The sequence below is a fragment of the Gopherus flavomarginatus genome, chromosome 1 (assembly GCF_025201925.1).
Source record: "Gopherus flavomarginatus isolate rGopFla2 chromosome 1, rGopFla2.mat.asm, whole genome shotgun sequence".
NCBI lineage: Eukaryota > Metazoa > Chordata > Testudines > Testudinidae > Gopherus > Gopherus flavomarginatus.
In genome coordinates, this window is record NC_066617.1 from 110,808,331 (window position 1) to 110,826,698 (window position 18,368).

Consider the following 18,368-nt stretch of genomic DNA (forward strand, 5'->3'; position numbering starts at 1 on the left):
TTTTGTTTTTGTTTTTTGTTTTTTTTTTTTTTTTTGCAACAGCATCACATTGCTGATTCATGTTGAGGTTGCAATCCACTAAAACTCCCAGATCCTTCTTGGCAGTGCTGCTGCCGTGAAGCAGGTTATCCCCCCATTCTGTATTAGTGCATTTGATTTTATTTCCCTAAGTGTAACACCTTACATTTGTCTTTGTTGAATTTACTTTTGTCTGTAACCCAGTCCTCCAATTTATCAAAATCCCTTTAGAATGTTAGTTCTATCCTCCAAAGTACTGGCAACCTCCCTCTCCTGCCCTGCTTTGTGTCATCTGAAAATCTGATTTGTATGCTCCCTATTCCCACATCTATGTCATTAATAAAGATGTTAAACACCACCAGATCCAGAACAGATCCCTGTGGAACCCCATTTGAGGCCTTCCTCCAATCTGAGGTCATTCCATGAATAATTACTTGTTTAACCAATTATGTATCCACTTAATGATAGTTCTGCCAAGCCCATATTTCTCCAGCTTACTTATGAGAATGCAATGTGGGATAGAGCCTGTGTCAAAAACCTTGCTGAAGTCCAGGTATATTAGGTCCATCAAATTCCCTTTATCCACCAAACCAATTACTCTGTCAAAGGAAATCAAGCTGGTTTTAACATGATTTGTTCTTGGTAAATCCATGCAGGCTGCTAGTGATTACCTCTTCATCTTCCAGGTATTTGCAAAGTGAATGTTTATATGTTTACGCTTCCCCTGGTCTATAGTTCTTTGGCTCCTCCTTGTTCAAGATGGGCACTATGTTAACCCTTCTCCGGTCTTGCAGGACCTCTGTCATCCAGGAGTTTGCAAATATTGCTAGTGACTCTCAGATTTCGTCAGCTAATTCCTTCAATACCCTCAGGTAAACAGCATCAGGCTCCACTAATTTGAATTAATACAAATTGGTCAGAAGATCTGATGTATTTACTTATCCCAATCTGCATCCCTTCCCCTTATTGTCTATGGTACCTTTGCTAGTCATCTGATACACCACACACGCCCACCTCCATTGAGCAGTTCTGTCTTCCTATCATCTTCCATTACCAGTTTATCTTCTGCATTGGGTGGGAGACCCACACCCTCTTTGATCTTTCTTGTCTGACATTTGAAGAACCCATTCTTGTTGTCTCTAACATTCCTTGCCAGCTGTAATTCATTCTTTGCCTTGGCTTTCCTGATTTTTGTTTCTGCATACTTGTGCTATTCCCATGTATAATTCCTTCGTGACACACCCTTCCATTTCCTGTATTTTTTTTTTCCCAGATGGCACTGGCCTCCTGTCGCTCTTCTTATCTTGGTAGAATAGCTTGACATTGAGTCTCTAGTATTACATCTTCTAGGAAGTGCCAGCTCCCGTCAACTTCTTTTCCTTCTATTTGGAGTTGGTTGAAATCTGCTTAAGTCTAGTATCCTTGTTTTGTCATTCTTATGTCCTCCTTTCCTTAGGATCTTGAATGTTTCTCTGATCATGATTGTTTCCTCCTAAGTCTATGACTACTATCCTTTTTGCAACTAATTCATTCTTGTTGGCCAAAACTGATTGCCTTTTAGTTGTTTCCTCAACTTTCTGAATCAGATGCTGAGTATTACAAGTGCCTGAAACAGTTTTAACAAACTGCTTTTCAATTTTCTTTTAGTTTAACTGATTATCCATCAGCTTACTATTATCATACAGTCAGTCTTCATGCTCTGAATGAAGTCAGGCAGGATGCTCAGGTAATCTCTCCCCCCTAAAGGCACTCTCTCACCAGGCCAAGAAGCCTCCTTGGCTTCCGTGCTTCTGTGGTCTGGCTTTGGAAAATTCAGCACCTCTCTTCACACTGTACGCTTCCTGCAGTGAGTCAGCCTGGCTGGGATACCTGGGGAAGCATTATGCCCCTAAAGGGCAATGCACCCTAACATCAGTCAGCCATGACTCTCTGCCAATGTTGTAAAACAGAAGGGTTTACTAGTCCAATGGAGACACAGCCTAGAACAGATCTTGTTTAGCACAGAAATCTGGAACGTTCAACACCGTTTATCTTGGGGGAATTCAGAACCCTGAGCTCTCCCTCTAGGTCCCAAACTAAGAGTGTCTAGTGAAAGCTGGTGAATCTATCAGTTAAGACATGCTGCCCTGCCTCCTTCCTTTGTCTCTCTTGTGAGCAAATACAGAGATGCACAAGTCCATACCTTGTGCTGTCCAGTACCTCTGGCTGATCCTTGTATGAGATAGGCCCCAGATATCAGTTCCTAGGATCCATAGGTGTCAGCTCTGGTCTGGGCCTAGGCAGCAGTTACACCTACCCCCTGGGGACTTCTGCAAGGATCACACACCCTTGACTCATCACTTAAATACCCAAATAACATATAGGGGAAATTGGCATATGCACACACTATTCCAATAAAATGTTAAGAACATTCCTACTTTTTTAAATTGTTACCAGTTTACAATGTGATGGTGGATGCTAATTTAATGAGGCAGCGATTCAAAAAGTTTGTTTATCTTTATAATACTTAGACCACAACTGGTCAGCCTCCTCCGTCAAGACTGACACAGCAAAGCACCTTAAAGTAACTGCTCGTAAATACTCGATCTTGTCACGTCTAACGCTCCAGAAACCTTGTTGGGGGGGGGGGGGAGAGACAGGGCCAGTGATCTTCCCCGGTTATAGGCCCACCTGCCCTGCCATTAGCGCTCACGCCTGCTGCATAGGGTTGCCAGGACCAACCAAAACCCCCTGTCAAAAAGGGAGGCTGGTGGCTGGAGTCACCGCTGGTGAGTGGGACGTTAAAAGCCCGGCGAGCCACCCCCCGCACGGTGCCGGTAGGGCTCCCAGGAGCTGCCGGTGTCTCCCTCGGTCAGGGTGGTGGGGGGGGTCTCTGGGTGCTGGCGCTGGCGCTGGCGCTGCCGCTCTCGGGGGCGGGGAGCTGCAGGCGCAGCACGTGTAGCTCCCGGACCGCCCCTGCGCCTGGCAGCCAGAGACGCAGCAGCCGCCGCGCGGAGCCTGTCCACGCCCCCGCCCCGTGACAGCCAGCGAGCGAGGGGGAGGGGTGGCGTGAGCAGGGGCGGGGCCTCAGGGAAGGGGCGGGGCAGGGTGACCGCAGGAGGGGCCGGGGCTCAGCCAGGGCGCTGCTCCCGCGGGGGGAGCCGGCAGCAGCTGAGGCGTCGGTAAACGTAGGTGCCGCCTGGGCGTCAGCGCAGCGCCCAGCACCCGCTCCCCCGGCCCAGGGCGGGGGATGCTGCGCGGAGCAGGGAGGAGCCGGGCGCAGCCCCGGCGCGGGGTTGGGAACCGCCTTCCCCTGCGCCCGAGCCCAGTCGCCGCCGGAACTGCGGACGCGGGGTCGGGTTTCCGGCCGGACCCAGGAGGGGAAGGGGCGGGACTGGGCTGCTGCGTGCGCGCGTGTTTCCGGTGTCGAGGCGGGCTCCAGTCCTAGCCCCGCCGCGCGCCCACAGCCGGATGCCGCCTGGAGGCGCCCCGGGAACAGAGTCCGGCTCCAGCGCGGGGTGAGCGCGTGAGGGCCCAGGCCGGGCGCCCCGAATCCTGGGGTGCGGCGTCAGCCAGCGGCCCCGCCCCTCGCAGGTCCCCCCGCTCACTCCCCCTTAGGGGCCCTTCCCCGCCTCCCCTCCGGTCCCGTTTGCCGGCGCGGTGCCGCGTTGGGCTCTGGCCGGGGTTTCTGTGCTGGGGGTGGGAGCAGCACAGGAAGGTCTCTCCCCTGGGGGTTTGCTCTGGCTGCGGCGCCATCAGGCTTTAGAACTTGTTTGCCCTGAATGCCGAGTGTGTAATGCGTTCGGGTCTATATTACAGACTTACGTAGGCGTAACTGTGTTGTTCGGGGATGTGAAAATCCCCCTCCCCTCCCCCAGCGATACAGTTGTATTGATCTAACCCCCAGTGTAGGCAGCGCCATGTCAACGGGAGGGCTTCTGTCCTCATGGCTAGCGACTCACTGAGGTTTATTAACTATGGTATAGTAGTGTCTGCACTGGAGCGCTACAGCGGCACAGTTGTGCTGATACAGTTGTGGCACTGTAGCCTGTGTAGATCTGCCCTGTGTTTTGAATGAGACTATTAAAAATTGACTGGTTAGTTAGATTTAGTTGGCCACTGTCAGAAGACAGGATACAGGGCTAGATGGACCTTTGGTCTGACCCAGTATGGCCGTTCTTATGATCTGAAATGTGCTGTGGGTGGGGGGGAGAGAAAATGTTAAGTGGCAGTATCAACTAATGATTTAAATAGATTTGAGGCATTGTCTACATTACAGTTTACGTTGGCATAATTTATGTCGCTCAGTGGTCTGAATAAACCACTCTCCTGAGTGACATAAGTTACACCAATGTAAGTGTCAATGTGGACAGTACTGTCAGCAGGAGAATTTCTCCTGCCAGCTTAGCTTCCACTGCTCACAGAGGTGGTTTTATTATGCCGATTGGAGAGCATTTTATTAAAGCATCATCACCAGATGTGCTGCAACGATGCAGCTGTGCCACTACAGCACCATATGTGTAGACATGACCTAACTGATAAGAGAAATTTAATGCTCATCCTCTTTTGTTTTTTTCCCCACTCTCCCATGTTCTTAAATACACAGTCTTATCACAGAAAAAGAAAACAGCAGAAATGTTGCGCAGGCCGATAATACAGGTAACAAGTTACTGGTTTTTTGTTAAAAAATGTAGATCGTGCACAGTCTAATGATATACAGTCTAGTGCAGGGGTCTCAAACACGCGGCCTTCCAAGCGGCCTGCGCCTGCCATCCCCCTCCCCTACCCCCAGCCTACCTCCAGGCCACGGGTGGGCAAACTACACCCGCGGGATTGCCCCCTTGAGACCCGCACCACTCCGTGAAGTGGCTAGCAAGTGGGGAGAAGCAGAAGGCTTGGTGTGTTGCCCTGGCTTCTAGGCACCGCCCTCCCACAGCTTCCATTGGCCGGGAATGGGGAACCATGGCCAATGGGAGCTTCAGGGGAGGTACCTGGAGGCACAGCAAGCAGCGGTGGAGCCCTGTGTCCCCCTGCCCCAGGGGCCACAGGGACATGGTTCCAGCTACTTCCCGGAGTGGAGCGAGACTGGGGCTGGCAGCCTGCCCTGGCCCCGGTGTGCACCGCTGCCACCCCGGAGCCCAAAGCCCTCCTGCACCCCAACTCCGTGCCCTGAGCCCCCTGCCTGCTCCTCAACCCTATGCCCTGAGCCCCCTGCTGCACCCCACACCCCAACCTTGTGCCATGAGCCCCCTGCTGCATCCCACACGCCTTCTGCACCCCAATCCCTGCCCTGAGCCCCTTGCCTGCACCCCAACTCCCTACAGCACCCCAACTCCCTGCCCTGAGCCCCCTGCCACATCCCATACCCCTCCTGCACCCTGAGCCCCCTGCCTGCACCCCAACCCCCTGCTGCACCTCAGTTCCCTGCCCTGAGCCCCCACCACACCCCTCATGCACCCTCTGGGGGCAGGGAGGGGCCAGAGTTGGGGTGGGGACTTCAGGGAAGGGGTTGGAATGGGGGCAGGGCCGGGGGCAGCGAGGGGTGTGTGTGTCAGTGATGCGGCCCTGGGGCCAATGAACTAGCCCTCATGTGGCCCTCGTGGTCATTTGAGGTTGAGATCCCTGGTCTAGTGCATGAGCCATTCAAATAGTAACATAATTAACTATATGCAGTATTGTTCTTACCTTACCATTAAAAATAGTTGCATGCAAAATCCTTCATCTTAATACACTGTTAAATACTCAGTCCTACAAAGTTGTAAAAGTGCCTAGCTCTCTACTTGTGAGTATTCCTATGTCCTTCCATTTTTGAACTTAAAGCGCTTTAACCAAACATCCTAACTATAATTTTTTTCTTTAAGGTTGTAAGCAAAAATATATAGAGTTGAGTGTGTGTGTGTGTGTGTATGTGTATGTGTATATATATATATATATATATATATATATATATATATATATATATATAAAAAGCAGTGTTTCTTTTCTTTCTATATTAAAGTAATCAAGACTTCAACTACTCTTCCTGTCCTAGGCTAGCTGAATCTTGCTCTGGGTGTCTGTCACATTATTTAGGGGGCTCCAAAACAAAATAGTTCCTGTCACCACTATTGAATGAATGAGACTGTTTTCCCTGCTGCAATAATCAAAAATTGGCTAATTGAATACTCTCTGTAGACCCATCAAATGATACCATTCATTAGGGTTCCTTAGGATTCCTCAGTAACTGACAGCTGGCTCTTACTGTTCTCCTTTAGCAAGATTTTCCACAACTAAAAGTCCTTCTTTACAGAGGTATGACCTGAAATGGTACTTGATCCCATTACACCCACTGTTGCAAACTTATGCAGTGATATCTATTTAATGCTACAATACATTCTGTATTAGATCATATATAAGAGGGGTAGCTGTGTTAGTCTGGATCTGTAAAAAGCAACAGAGTCCTGTAGCACCTTATAGAAGGTGCCACAGGACTCTTTATTGTATCATAGTTGCTCCAAAAATTTTCTCTTGTCCCAGGACTGGAACTGCCATGAGAGTCAGTAGCCTTCTTTCTGTTCCAACCCCACTAGGTAATTGAACTACAACCCAGAAGGTAGCAAGGCTCTCCACCAAAATATTTGCAAAAATGTATCTGTCATAGATATTAATTTTGACTCCACAATTCTCATTCTCTTCAACACCATCCTTAATTGTAAGTTGTATCATATTTCTAGTTTAAATTAATAATTCATATCCATCAAACCATACTCTGTGATAAAAAACTTGTGCAACTATCTCGTGTGAGTAGAAAAATCACGGGATCATTACAGTACAGTATGGAATACTTAAAAGATCATATTAAAGATTGTCCTACGTAAACCACCCCCATGCTATGCAACCGTACATACTGCAAAGTTGAATCCATTATCAGGAAAAATAAAAATTTCCCTTTTTGTCTGTCTGGCCTCATGTTATTTCTTCCACCCATCAGGTATACTGTGCCTCATTTCTTTCATAAACACTGCAGACCCTACAGGGGAAAGCTAAACTGTGAGCTTTCAGCTTGTGGGAATATAAGCATGTATTCCAAGATTTTGTTTTCTGGCCTTAATTTAACAGTCATTATAAGCCAAATGAAAAAATGGTTCTATAAATCTGACTGGCATACACAGGGCATTAATTCTAGATGTCTTATACGTAAAAAGCAAATTGCCTCAGTAGGTGGCCAAATCAATATGCCAAAGCATTTTTCTATTGCATTTTGCATTATTCTCTATTTTAACATCTTTTTCACTAGAAGGATTGTCAGCCTGTCCTCTCTGCTCCTTCTGCCACTCCCCTCTCCCCTTGTAGGAAATTTACCATACCTACAGTCCTTGTTTATGGATCTTGTACAGATAGGCTCCCTGGCTTTCTGCAGCTATTGCCGCTTTCTTCCTCCTCTGACATGGCACTTGCAAGCATTGAGTCGTTCCTTCCCATTTCTTCCCTTACGTTTACGTACAGTGAGTCTCAAATTTTTGTGGCACTTGATTGTTTTTAGCTTTTGAAGGGTGAATTGGGGTCACTGTACCACTTATGTCAATAAAATCATATGTAGAGCTGCTGTTATGCATGTCTTGTCTGTATCCAAAGTTCAGCAGAAAAATTACAAAAAAATCAATACCAAGTGTCTGTAAATATATTTTCTACTACACATCATATAGAAACAGCGATAGTTGGGCAGGAAATTTCCCAGGGGTTACTGGCTGAAGGTATGGTTTCAGGACGTTAATTTTTCCCATCTAGCCCTTAAAATCCAAATTCAATAATGCACTAAACACATGCTTGACATTTAAGTGCCCATGTAATCCTGTTACCTTCATTTTGCTGATCTGGCCCCTAATTCAGAAAATGCCCTGAAACTCAACTATTATTCTTTATTTGTTAACTAAATCTCTTCAAATTATCAGAGTCCTGGTATTCAGGATTGACTGGCGTGGAGCCTTAAACATCTATCTGTCCTCCTAGGTACTTCGTCAGTTTATAAGGCATGAGTCTGATTCAGCCACCTCCTTGATACTTGAAAGATGTAAGTAGATGTTATTTGTTTGAGAATCTTAGTACTAGTGAAATGTGCCTGATGGGTCTGCCCAGAGATATATTATGTCCTCTGCTCACAGAAGAGGCTCCTGTACAAGTATAAGCGCTCAGAAATGGTGACGAGTATATTATGAAAGCCTGGATAGATATCTGCTTCCCCAGAGTGACCAGCAAATGCTCCTCAGCAAAGAGTGAGAGTAAATTCCATCTCCAGGCCCATTCGGTCCTCTTTCTCTCTGCTAAGACTACTAACAGTCAAACGTGTGGTGTCTTTAAAAAATGTTATATCTTTCTATTACTGTTGTGGAAGAACAAGAAAATATTCCTTTCTTCAAGAATCATCAGCTTTTACTTTTAACTTGTGTAATAGCTTATTTCATTCCGACTTTTTGTTCATGCTGCAGTTGACCTCTTAAGGGAAACTTAATATTTTATCTTATCTAATCTTTATCTGATCTTATGTCTGCAGTGACGTCTTCAGAAATGTTTCTCCTTATGTGATCCAACCAGTGAAAATAGAAGGCAGGCAGTTGCTATTAAATAATAATTTACTATTTTACAGTGCCCAAAAGTGTGCTAGGCACTTCATGGCACAACCATTAATGCCCCTTAAAACTTACATTCTAATTTTCTATATGTAATGAATTGAGTGGGGATAACAAACCAGTAAAGGAAATGGGCCACAGAAGGACCAGGGTTCCAGTGATAAATTGAGTAGCTGTGCGATTTTAGATATGTGCATATCTTGGAGGTACAAAAGGTCTCTTCAGGATTGTCTTCCAGACCACCAATGGTAGAAGAGAATGCTTTCTACTGCTGGAATTCTAAGTGCTAATTTATAGCCATGGCAGGCCATGAAATATTGGACATAAAACTTATCATTCTTATTACTATGCCATTCTGACTGCTATCTTGTTTTACCCACTCCCTTTTGATTCAGACATGATTTTAGTAGTGATAAGTTGGCAGAACTAGAAACCATCGTACCATCTGAAAGCTTGAAATTCTTTTCAAATGATATAAAGCATTTGTTACTAACGCTAGGAATCAGTGAGACATTGGCTGTTTAAAACCCTGTCGGAATTAAAGTGCAAAAAAAGAAAAGGTGGTAATCATCGAAACATAATTTTAAGGTACTTTAGCTTCAACTAAGGCTTGTTGTAATGATGGGAGGGTAGGGAGAGAATTATTGCAGCTTTGTTGTGGTAAAAATACAAATGTCAAGATTTTGTTTTTAAAAATTATATTTAAAAAAATATTGGGACAAGGAATAGGAGAAAACGAACAGTGTGAGCAGATCCTTCACCCCTGTAATGAGGACTCCTCAGTGATGTTGGTCAGCACTAGTGTAGGCATCATTAGACGTCGGAGAATCTGGATTCCTTAGGTTTTGTCATAAGTTGCAAGTCGGGATAGTAGTTTATCAAGGTTAGAAAAGCTGAAACTGATCCATGCAAAAGTTCTTGGGACCAGTCCAAGCAGCCATCTTGAACTTTAACTCTTTCAAGGATATCTCCTTTTGCTTCTGGTGCACCTCAGTCTAATGTTTTCTGTCCCACACATTTCAGCCCTGAATCGTATCCAGTTACTCGGTCGAGTAGGACAGGACCCTGTTATGAGGCAAGTGGAGGGAAAAAATCCAGTTACAATTTTTTCTCTTGCAACCAATGAGATGTGGCGATCAGGGGAAAGTGAGGTGTTCCAGGCAGGTGAGTTTGTGTAGTTGTTGGAGTGGAATAATGTGTTTTTCACCTGTTGTAAGGCTGTTTTAACATTAAATAATACCAATCCAGATCCTTTGTTGATGTAAATCCATATAGCTTCATTTATGCCAGTTTATACTAGCTGAGGAGCTTACTCATGTATATCCAGGAAGCACTTCAGTATTTCTCAGAGGCATTTGTTGAATAGTGATTTGTGGCAGACTTTTCTAAGAAGGATGGAGGAAGCCTCCAGCTATTGCTCATTCATCATTTCACATAGACTTTATGGGGTGGAGTAGGTTCCATTCTCCCATTACCTCCCACTGGAGATGAAGTAATGACTACATCTTTGTTTAGATGCCACTTTCAATTTGTAGCTGCATACTTTTTCCTCGCCTGTTTACAGTGTGCAGGCTGCAGGGAGAAATAATTGCATGTAATATGAGCCATGGTTTCTAAGCAAAGGTACACAGTATATGCTCTCTCATTATGCTTGTATCATGTTGCGTGGTGTTTCTGGCCCTGAAAGGAGGAAGAGTGGAAGTTTCAATAACAGTACATTTCCATTTCTCCGATCAATCACTTGACTTCTTAGCTGAGGAGCACTTAAGTGTTGAAACAAGTCCTCCGCAGTTTGTTGTGTTAGAGAGAGGACATGGCATCCTTCAGCACATTTGTCATTCATTATTCTTCCTTTCATGTAACATAGGTGATATCACCCAGAAGACAACGTGGCACAGGATTTCTGTGTTTAGGCCAGGCCTGAGAGATGTGGCATATCAGTATGTGAAGAAGGGGTAAGTGGCATAAAAAGAGTCCTTGGGGATTGAATGCCTTAACAATCAGTTAATTTAATGTGTATCAGGCACAATGGGGGTGGTTCAGTGGAGATGTTAAAATAGAAGCATGTCGTGCTTAAAGCATTTATTGCTCAAAGACTACAGACAAATGAGGCAAGATCTTTGAACTCTAAACCGACTATTTATAGAATAAAAATAATGATGTAATCCTCCTGCCTGTGAACTGAATTCTTATGTCCATGTTAGTGCTCGAATCTATGTGGAAGGGAAGATAGACTACGGTGAATATACAGATAAAAACAATGTGAGGCGGCAGGCCACAACAATCATAGCAGGTAATGAACTTTATTAGTCAAACCATCTTGTTTTGCCATTTCCAGAATTGAAGGGGAACAGTGAAATAGTGTGGTTTATCCTCCTTCCCCTTCTCGTTCCCAAACTTATTAATTTGGAATTTTGAGAGACTGTATCGATGGTTATATTTGTAGTTCCTGGTCTGTGCCAGTAGGTGTCATCTGACACGGTTTATGAAAAGAATTCGGCAGGAAAGAGGTAGCATTTGTGAATTGCTGAAAAGTTGCTGACACAAAGCAGTGAATTGTAGCAAGTGGGTGTTTGTGCATTTCCTCTGCGCTGCACATTGGAGAGAAAATAGGGTATGTGCACTGCTGTACAAGGTGGGCCTTGTTGAAAAGTTCACTCTCAACTTCAGCAGGGAACATTTTTCTGTCTAAGCCTGTGATTTCAGGCTTTCCGCTAAACGTTAAGGTCTTCTCCATGTGAAAGGAGTGTCACGTGGATATAGCTAGATGGGGAATTTGGAAAGTAGGAGTGAAGTGGCCAAGAATAGCAGAAGAGGGAGGGAGCAGACTGGTTCCTTGAGCTAGGAACAAGCATGAAGAAAGGTGGAAAATTCAGAAACTCGTCCTCTTTGCTTCTGTAAACAGCAATGATTTTTTTGTTTTGAGTTATGTGACTTATGGGAGAGATCAGTATGCTGAAACTTTAGAGGGGGTTGTTTTTAGCAATGGGCCCCAAAAAGCTGAGTTATGGAGGAAACATTCGTGTTTCCAAACTGTATATAGAAAGTTGGCCGAGAAGTGAACAATACATGCACTTTTAATTTTTACTTTTAGTTGTTCCCGAAGTGCAGTGTTCTTGCGGTCATAAGCCTACTTGGTCAGATAGCCCAGCACATACTACACTGTGATATTGACCCTTGTTATTGGCACACTTTCAGAGAGCCTGCCTATAGGTATATGGCAAGTCTCTTCTTTCAATGGTTTCTAACGTTTTCTTTTTAATAGCTCTTTAAAGTAGGGTTACTGAGAATTTAGGAGACCACTGGAAGTTAAATGTGGACTTCCCTTAGTCCTGCTCTATGCTGATTATGGGGGGATGATATCAGCTCATTGCATTTTGAGATGTCCAGCGTAAGCAAGACGTTCGCAGTAATAATAGATTTATAAGAGTGACAAATTCAAATCTTTTTTGAAAATTGCCTCTAATGATATATTTGGCCATTAACCCTGTTAGACATTTGTGGACACATGCTTTAAAATACCTATATTAACCTTGAAAAAGTCTCTTGACGTGGGGAAAAAGAGAAGCATCTGTATCCATCAGTGTTAGTTTTCATGGGATATTTGTTCTGGATACTGAAACAGTACAAGCCCTTGCATTTTGTTTTTAACTTCCCTACAAAGTAGCACGTGTGTGTGCGCATATAGATATGTGCAGCAAGACAAAACACTATCTGATCCTGAATATTAACTATTCTGTTATATTTCCTTTCAGATAACATTATTTTTCTGAGCGACCATGTCAAAGAGAAGGTGTGAGATGTTTAGTGCTTGGACCTATGCTATTCCTTTCATTTTATAGTATTTCTTAATTCTGAAATCATGCATATTGCTGTATTTTCTGTAAACAAATTAAAACACCCTTATGTGAATAAAGAACTGTGTTTTTTGGTCTTTTTCTTCAAGCTTTGGCCTCTGAATATGTTTCTTTTGATACTTCTCTGTTATATCCTAAGGGGCAGCCCTTGGGGCTATATCAGTTTGAATAAATAAATTTATGATTAGACGTTGCGTTTCTGAATTTCTTGGGCATTTTTAGCCTGTATTTATTACAGGCTCCCATAATCCCTGGTTATAATTTTAATTCCAATCCCTGGAAAATTTACTTAAATCTGTGCCATACTTGTTTTCATCCACCAGGAGGAGCTGTAAATGCACCACTGGATGACTTTCTTTCACTGCTTCTCCATTTAGAGCAGGAGCAGGCAAACTTTTTGGCCTGAAGGCTGCACTGAGTTTCGTAAATTGTATGGAGAGCCGGTTGGGGAAGGGGGTTGTGGCCTGGCCCCCACCTCCTATCTACCTCCTCTCCCCCCCCCCCGGGATTCCTGCCCCATCCAACCCCCATTGTTCCCTGACGGCCCCACTGGGACCCCTGTCCCATCCATACACATCCCACTCCCTGACCACCCCCGGACCCCTGTCACCCCATCCAACCTCTCCTCTCATTCCTGATGGCCCCCCACCGGCACCCCTGACCCATCCAACTACCCCTTTTCCCTGTCCCCTGGCTGCCCCCTGCCACCCCATCCAACCCCCCTTCCTTCCTGACTGCTCCCCCCCCAGGACCCTTGCCACCATTCAACCCCCTGTCCTGTCCCAGCCCCTATATACACCCCCGCTCCCTTACCACCACCCCGAATTCCTCTGCCCTCTTACCACGCTGCCTGGAGCACTGGTGGCTGGCAGCGCGGCTTTGCAGCACAGAGACCAGGTCAGGCTGGGCTCTGCAGCTGCGCTGCCCCAGGAGCTCACAGCTCCACTGCCCAGAGTATTGCGTAGGCTGTGGGGGAGGGGGCTAGCCTCCCAGGCCAGGAGCTCCGGAGGCTGGGCAGGACAGTCCCGTGGGCTGGATGTGGCCTGTGGGCCCTAATTTGCCCACCTCTGATTTAGAGAGTAACATTGTTGCACTGTAGACACTTCCAGTCTTTGGAGGGAAAGTCCAAAAGTCTCAGTTCCAGGTAGGATGGTATGGGATAAAATCTTCTCTTATGTTGTAATCCTGGATGAGCTATCAGAGCAGCCATGAGTTTCATTATTGTCATATCTGATCAAAGTAATCTATATAAAAAGGATGCTAGTTTTATTATAAACTAGCTATAGAGACTCAAATTCCTGCATATGATCCCAATGGGGTGGAGGGGAGAACCTGGATGGTGGAAATCCTTACCTCTGGAGTGGAGGAAGAACTCATGTTTCATCTCTCTGGGCACAATGTAAAACACTTATTTTTTTGTGAACTTCCCCTACAGAATGGCTAGTGAGATTGTCCCCTTTCCTTATGTTTCTCCAAAATGATCCTAGCAATGTGATCAATTTGGAAGAACTTGTCCATTCCTGGGTAGGAAAGCTACTACTTACATTGTTGTATGTGGCCTTTGGATTACTGCAGTGGTGGGTACACTGGAAATTCTTAGCTAGTTACATGGGTTGGTGTCTACATGGAGGTCATGGCATGTTTTAAAATTAAAATGAACTGGAGAATAAAAGTTTAAATGTGCTATCTTCTAGACTGGTTCCTTACAGACCATAGTTCCTGCCCTTTCCACAGTTGTCTACATCCAGAACTAAATATGTTGGTTTTTTCCCCTGAGGCTGAGAAGAGAACAAATATTTTGTGGTCATATATAGACTGAGGCTGTGAACCACAGCAGTACCAAGGCTGTTCTGTCAGTAGCAGTAACCCCTTGTGCCACCTCAGTTTCCCGACTTTCCTGGCTATTGAATTTTTATCTGGTGTTCGTGTAAATATGAAGTGCTCCATTATTTCTGTACGGCCCTGTGCTGCTCTCCTGCCTCCAGATCATGCCACCAGAAGCACAGTCACACTGGCAGGTGACACTGACTTCATGCTCATCTGATAAACTTCAGAAAAGCAAGTGGGTGGGGTGGTTGTGGGGAGGTAGATTTTGCCAACTGAATGATACAAACGCATGCTAGCTCAACTTCTGATCTCTGGCCAATACTAAACTCTAGCTTTTGTAAAGCATCAGCACTAATACCAGATGACAATCTATACCAGACCCTTGGTGTCTAGAAGGAATACCAGATATTAGCAGAATCCTCTAGACTTGAAGATGAAATGTGCTTGTCACAAAAATCTGATTAAAATCACCTTTGGGTTAATCCCACAGGTGGGCTGTAAATTAGCTTCTTTTGTTAAAGTGGAAAAGGTCAATATTGCATATCCCTTTATTTGGGATTGAAGGCAAGAGGAGTGTGAAAGCTGTGTTTGGCTGATCATGTGGCAGTGTAGTCCAAAAATGGCATATTGTGTCAGTTATCTATAATTTTTACTGATTTCTGATCCAGTTCCAGATTTGCTTTAAGGTGTTTCCCTGTTATCTTTAAAGCCTTGAATGTGGTAGGCGCTATATTTTAGTGAGTGCCTATCTCTCTACAACCCACCATGACAGCTGAAATCAACTGGGATGATGCAAATGATGGCACCTACTGTAAAACATGAGACTTGAGAATGGAGACTTCTCAGTAGAAGGCCCTTAACTGTTGAACTCATACTGGAGATAAGCCTGAGGCTGGTCTACTTCAGGAAAAATGTAAGACTCATCTCCTGAGGCAGAACTTCCTTCAGTAATGGTCACTAACAGTGGCCCACACACTGACCTCTGCCTACAACTCTGGATCAGGAGAGAGACCGAACTAGTACAAATTGTGGGATTATCTATCAAAATTTAACAGATTTGTTCACGCTACAAATGATTTTCACTTTTCCTGGGTTTCAGTGTTGTCTTTCAGGGAAAGGCATTCAGCTTTCTCTTGTCCTAATTAACCTCTTGGGTAACCTGGATTAGGCAACCTTAATTATTGGCACTGGTTGGATCTCCTTACAGAAGCATTTGACCTTGAAGACGAATTACTGTATTTGTAGCAGGTAAGAGTATGAGGTGCGCTTCAATAACGAAGGGCATTGCAATAGTTTTCAATGGTGGTGTGAATTTCATAATGAGATTGAGACAAAGCTGTAGGACTGCAAACCAGGTCACTTGCAGTCAGTCTTCCTGCTTCCAGAACAGAGTGAGGGGGAAACCTCTCCCCCCACCTCCTATACTTGTTTTTGGCTGTAATGTTTTGATTAAGGGAGAGCTATGGGCATGGTGCCTAATACAGCATTTTGAACAGTCCAATGGCGAAGAACGCTTTTAACCTTTACAAACGTGTGACTTATATTTGAGAACATAGCTCTAACTTGCCCAACTTCACATATGGGATAACATGAGGGGTGCTCAAAAAATAGCAGGTAATGAAGTGGGTCTGATTTCTTTGGCAGACATGTCTTCTCTCGCTTCTGTTTCATGATTCATCACTTCTGATGATGATTAGTGTAGCAAACTGAACAGAGCGCGTCTGGATGGCTTGGGACTGGTAAATGGATATTGGAGTCTTTTACCACTTGATCTCTGGTTGAATCTAGCCCAGGTTAGTGCTGCCTTGTGATGATTCCCTAGTGCCTTCTGTGAAATTAATTGGTGTTTCAGTCCCATTCCTGCTAGCCATCATGAAGCCAAACATCTACTTGCAGTGTAAGTCTCAGCAGAGAGGTCATGAATTGCATATGCAGGAAAACTGTACTAGCCCTTAGAGAAGTCCCTGCAGGTAAAAGGTGAGATATATTAACTAAAGCAAACTTGTGTTGCTGTCTGCGCACTTATTATGTGGTTTAATAGAAGACATGCTTCAGTACTGTCAATCTCACATTTTGCATTTGTATTCTTTTACTTAGTCTTTGAACACAGCGAGGAAAAAATCTGCTCTGCTTTACACCTCTGCCATGATGCTGAAAGCATTGGGGTTACATGGGTGAAAAATAAAGTAGAATTTGCCCAGTATGTTGTTTTTCCCTTTTCCCAATACATATGACAATAAAATGTACATCCAGTGAGTTTTTCCTAATGTCCAGTGTGAGTATATCTATCTTCAGCCCTAGTGTAGTGCCCTCCTATCCCTTACCCTTAGCTTGTTTGGCATTCCGTGCCTCCAATACCTTCCATCAGCCATTCCACTTCAAAGAAAAACTGCAGTTTTTTCCCTACCTCTGACCTGGCCTATACTCAGAACAACCTCCTTTTCTCTATCTCCCTATATGTTAGAGGTCAGTGTTTGCGAAGTATACCATTCAGTAACTTTCTCGTGTGTCAGACAATCACACCAAATAAGGTTCTAGTTCTAGAAAATGAGGGAGAGGAAACAATTTTACGCAAAGAGAGAACCATAAACTAAAAGATAAACATACGTGTGCCTGGATGTATAGGATGGAAAGCACTGTTAGATTGACCCCCCAACATGAAAAGTGTGAAATATTGAAAAATCACCTGGATTTATAGCATGGTAGAAACTAGTCTAGTCTCTGACCCAGGTCAGAGGAAACAAACATGAGGGGGAAGATTCAGGAGAGCATAGGGATAAGCATGTCTGTGTACAGTCCTTACCTCTGTTATAGCATTCTTGCTCTTGTAAGTGAAGATATTTGTCTTGTCTGTTTCCTTAGTGGCTCATGAACAACGACACACACTATATTCAGTTTGGGATATTAGTTGCTGTTCCTTGTACCAGGATACTGGGTAATTATATTCTCTGGAAGGATTCTTTGCCTGCTCTCTCTTTCCTCCTTTCTGGCACTTGGTACACATTGCCACTTTCTAGCAACCCCTTCTTAATACAGCTTCTTCCCCAAGAATGGTTGTTCTACAGCCCAAAACTTCAGTTTTGCACATGTATGTGGCTGCTCCCATATAGTGCTAATGACTTTATACAGCACCTTGTATTGCATACACAACAGTTCTATTTCCCACTACCAAACAGAGGCCCTTTACGAGCGGTATAGATTGAAATAGCAGAGGCTTAACGCTCATTTTAATAAAATAGCAGGCACAATATATATTGGATAGAGGGGATACCAGAGATTCACTGCTCCTTAGCAGTGCTAGATGGACAGCTGTGAAGATTATACTGTGTTTATTAACAGTAGTAGTATAACCCAGGCAGTGATAATGGAAGCTTCCCCATACCACCAGTTTGCTTCAACTCCATCTGGGCTGGGCCACCCCAGGTAAGAGGGGAGTTCAGTCTCCACACCCATTCGATCAGTGGCTTTTCTGCTGAGACTGCTAGTTGGTAGTGATGGGTTTTATGTTGCCACCTGTCTACTGGATTTCAATCACTTCACTCAGTTCTTATAGGATGATGAACAGGCATCTGATGGTAACAGGGGAGATGAAAGGCACCATAGCCAATGGCCAATCCCCTGAGCCACTCTCTCTCTCTTTCTTGTTTTGCCTCTGGTTTTTACTATGAATTGTTCTCCCTCCCTTTTTTATATTGGTTCCCCTTTGTATACTCCTGCAGTTGTGACTTGCCCTCCCCATCCTAATTGAAAGTTCAAAAGATTCAGTTATAAGAGACCAGTAATTGACAAAGACGATGGTCTAATTTGGTAAAGGAAGCAAGATTTGGGTAGGGAGCCATAACTGTGTGTGCTATGGAAAGAACAGCTAGGATGGGAAAGGGAACACACTTGTTTACCCAAGGTATCCACTTTCCAGACAGTGATTTAATAGAGGGAAATGGGCTGATTGTGCGGTTCGTCAATTAAAGCTTCCTTCCCAAAAGAAGAATTAAGAGGGGAAAGTTCAGTCCTCTGCCCCTGATCAAACACCACCTCGCCTAACCCTGGATCCTCCGCACATTCACTAAGCAAATAGTCAAAG

The 18,368-nt window shown here is 44.6% G+C and overlaps 1 protein-coding gene across 4 annotated transcripts; it reads left to right on the forward strand.

Moving 5' to 3' along the window:
* Window positions 1-3,306: 3,306 nt before the first annotated feature.
* Window positions 3,307-12,522, forward strand: SSBP1 (single stranded DNA binding protein 1). 4 transcript variants are annotated; one of them, XM_050919085.1, is made up of 8 exons: window positions 3,307-3,591; window positions 4,604-4,656; window positions 7,987-8,047; window positions 9,627-9,767; window positions 10,471-10,558; window positions 10,808-10,896; window positions 11,698-11,812; window positions 12,359-12,522. In XM_050919085.1, exons 2-7 carry the CDS (start codon window positions 4,633-4,635, stop codon window positions 11,769-11,771), a joined length of 477 nt encoding a protein of 158 aa, XP_050775042.1. In that variant the 5' UTR covers window positions 3,307-3,591; window positions 4,604-4,632; the 3' UTR covers window positions 11,772-11,812; window positions 12,359-12,522. The 4 variants fall into 4 exon arrangements, with proteins under 4 accessions (XP_050775042.1, XP_050775041.1, XP_050775037.1 ...); XM_050919084.1 differs by having other exon boundaries at window positions 3,308-3,515; XM_050919080.1 differs by lacking the exon at window positions 3,307-3,591 and adding an exon at window positions 3,727-3,803.
* Window positions 12,523-18,368: the final 5,846 nt, after the last annotated feature.

Coding starts and splice junctions, on each gene's coding strand:
- SSBP1 (XM_050919080.1), top strand. Junction 10,559..10,807: donor TATCAGTATGTGAAGAAGGG/GTAAGTGGCATA, acceptor TGTCCATGTTAG/TGCTCGAATCTATGTGGAAG. Junction 10,897..11,697: donor GGCCACAACAATCATAGCAG/GTAATGAACTTT, acceptor TTTTACTTTTAG/TTGTTCCCGAAGTGCAGTGT.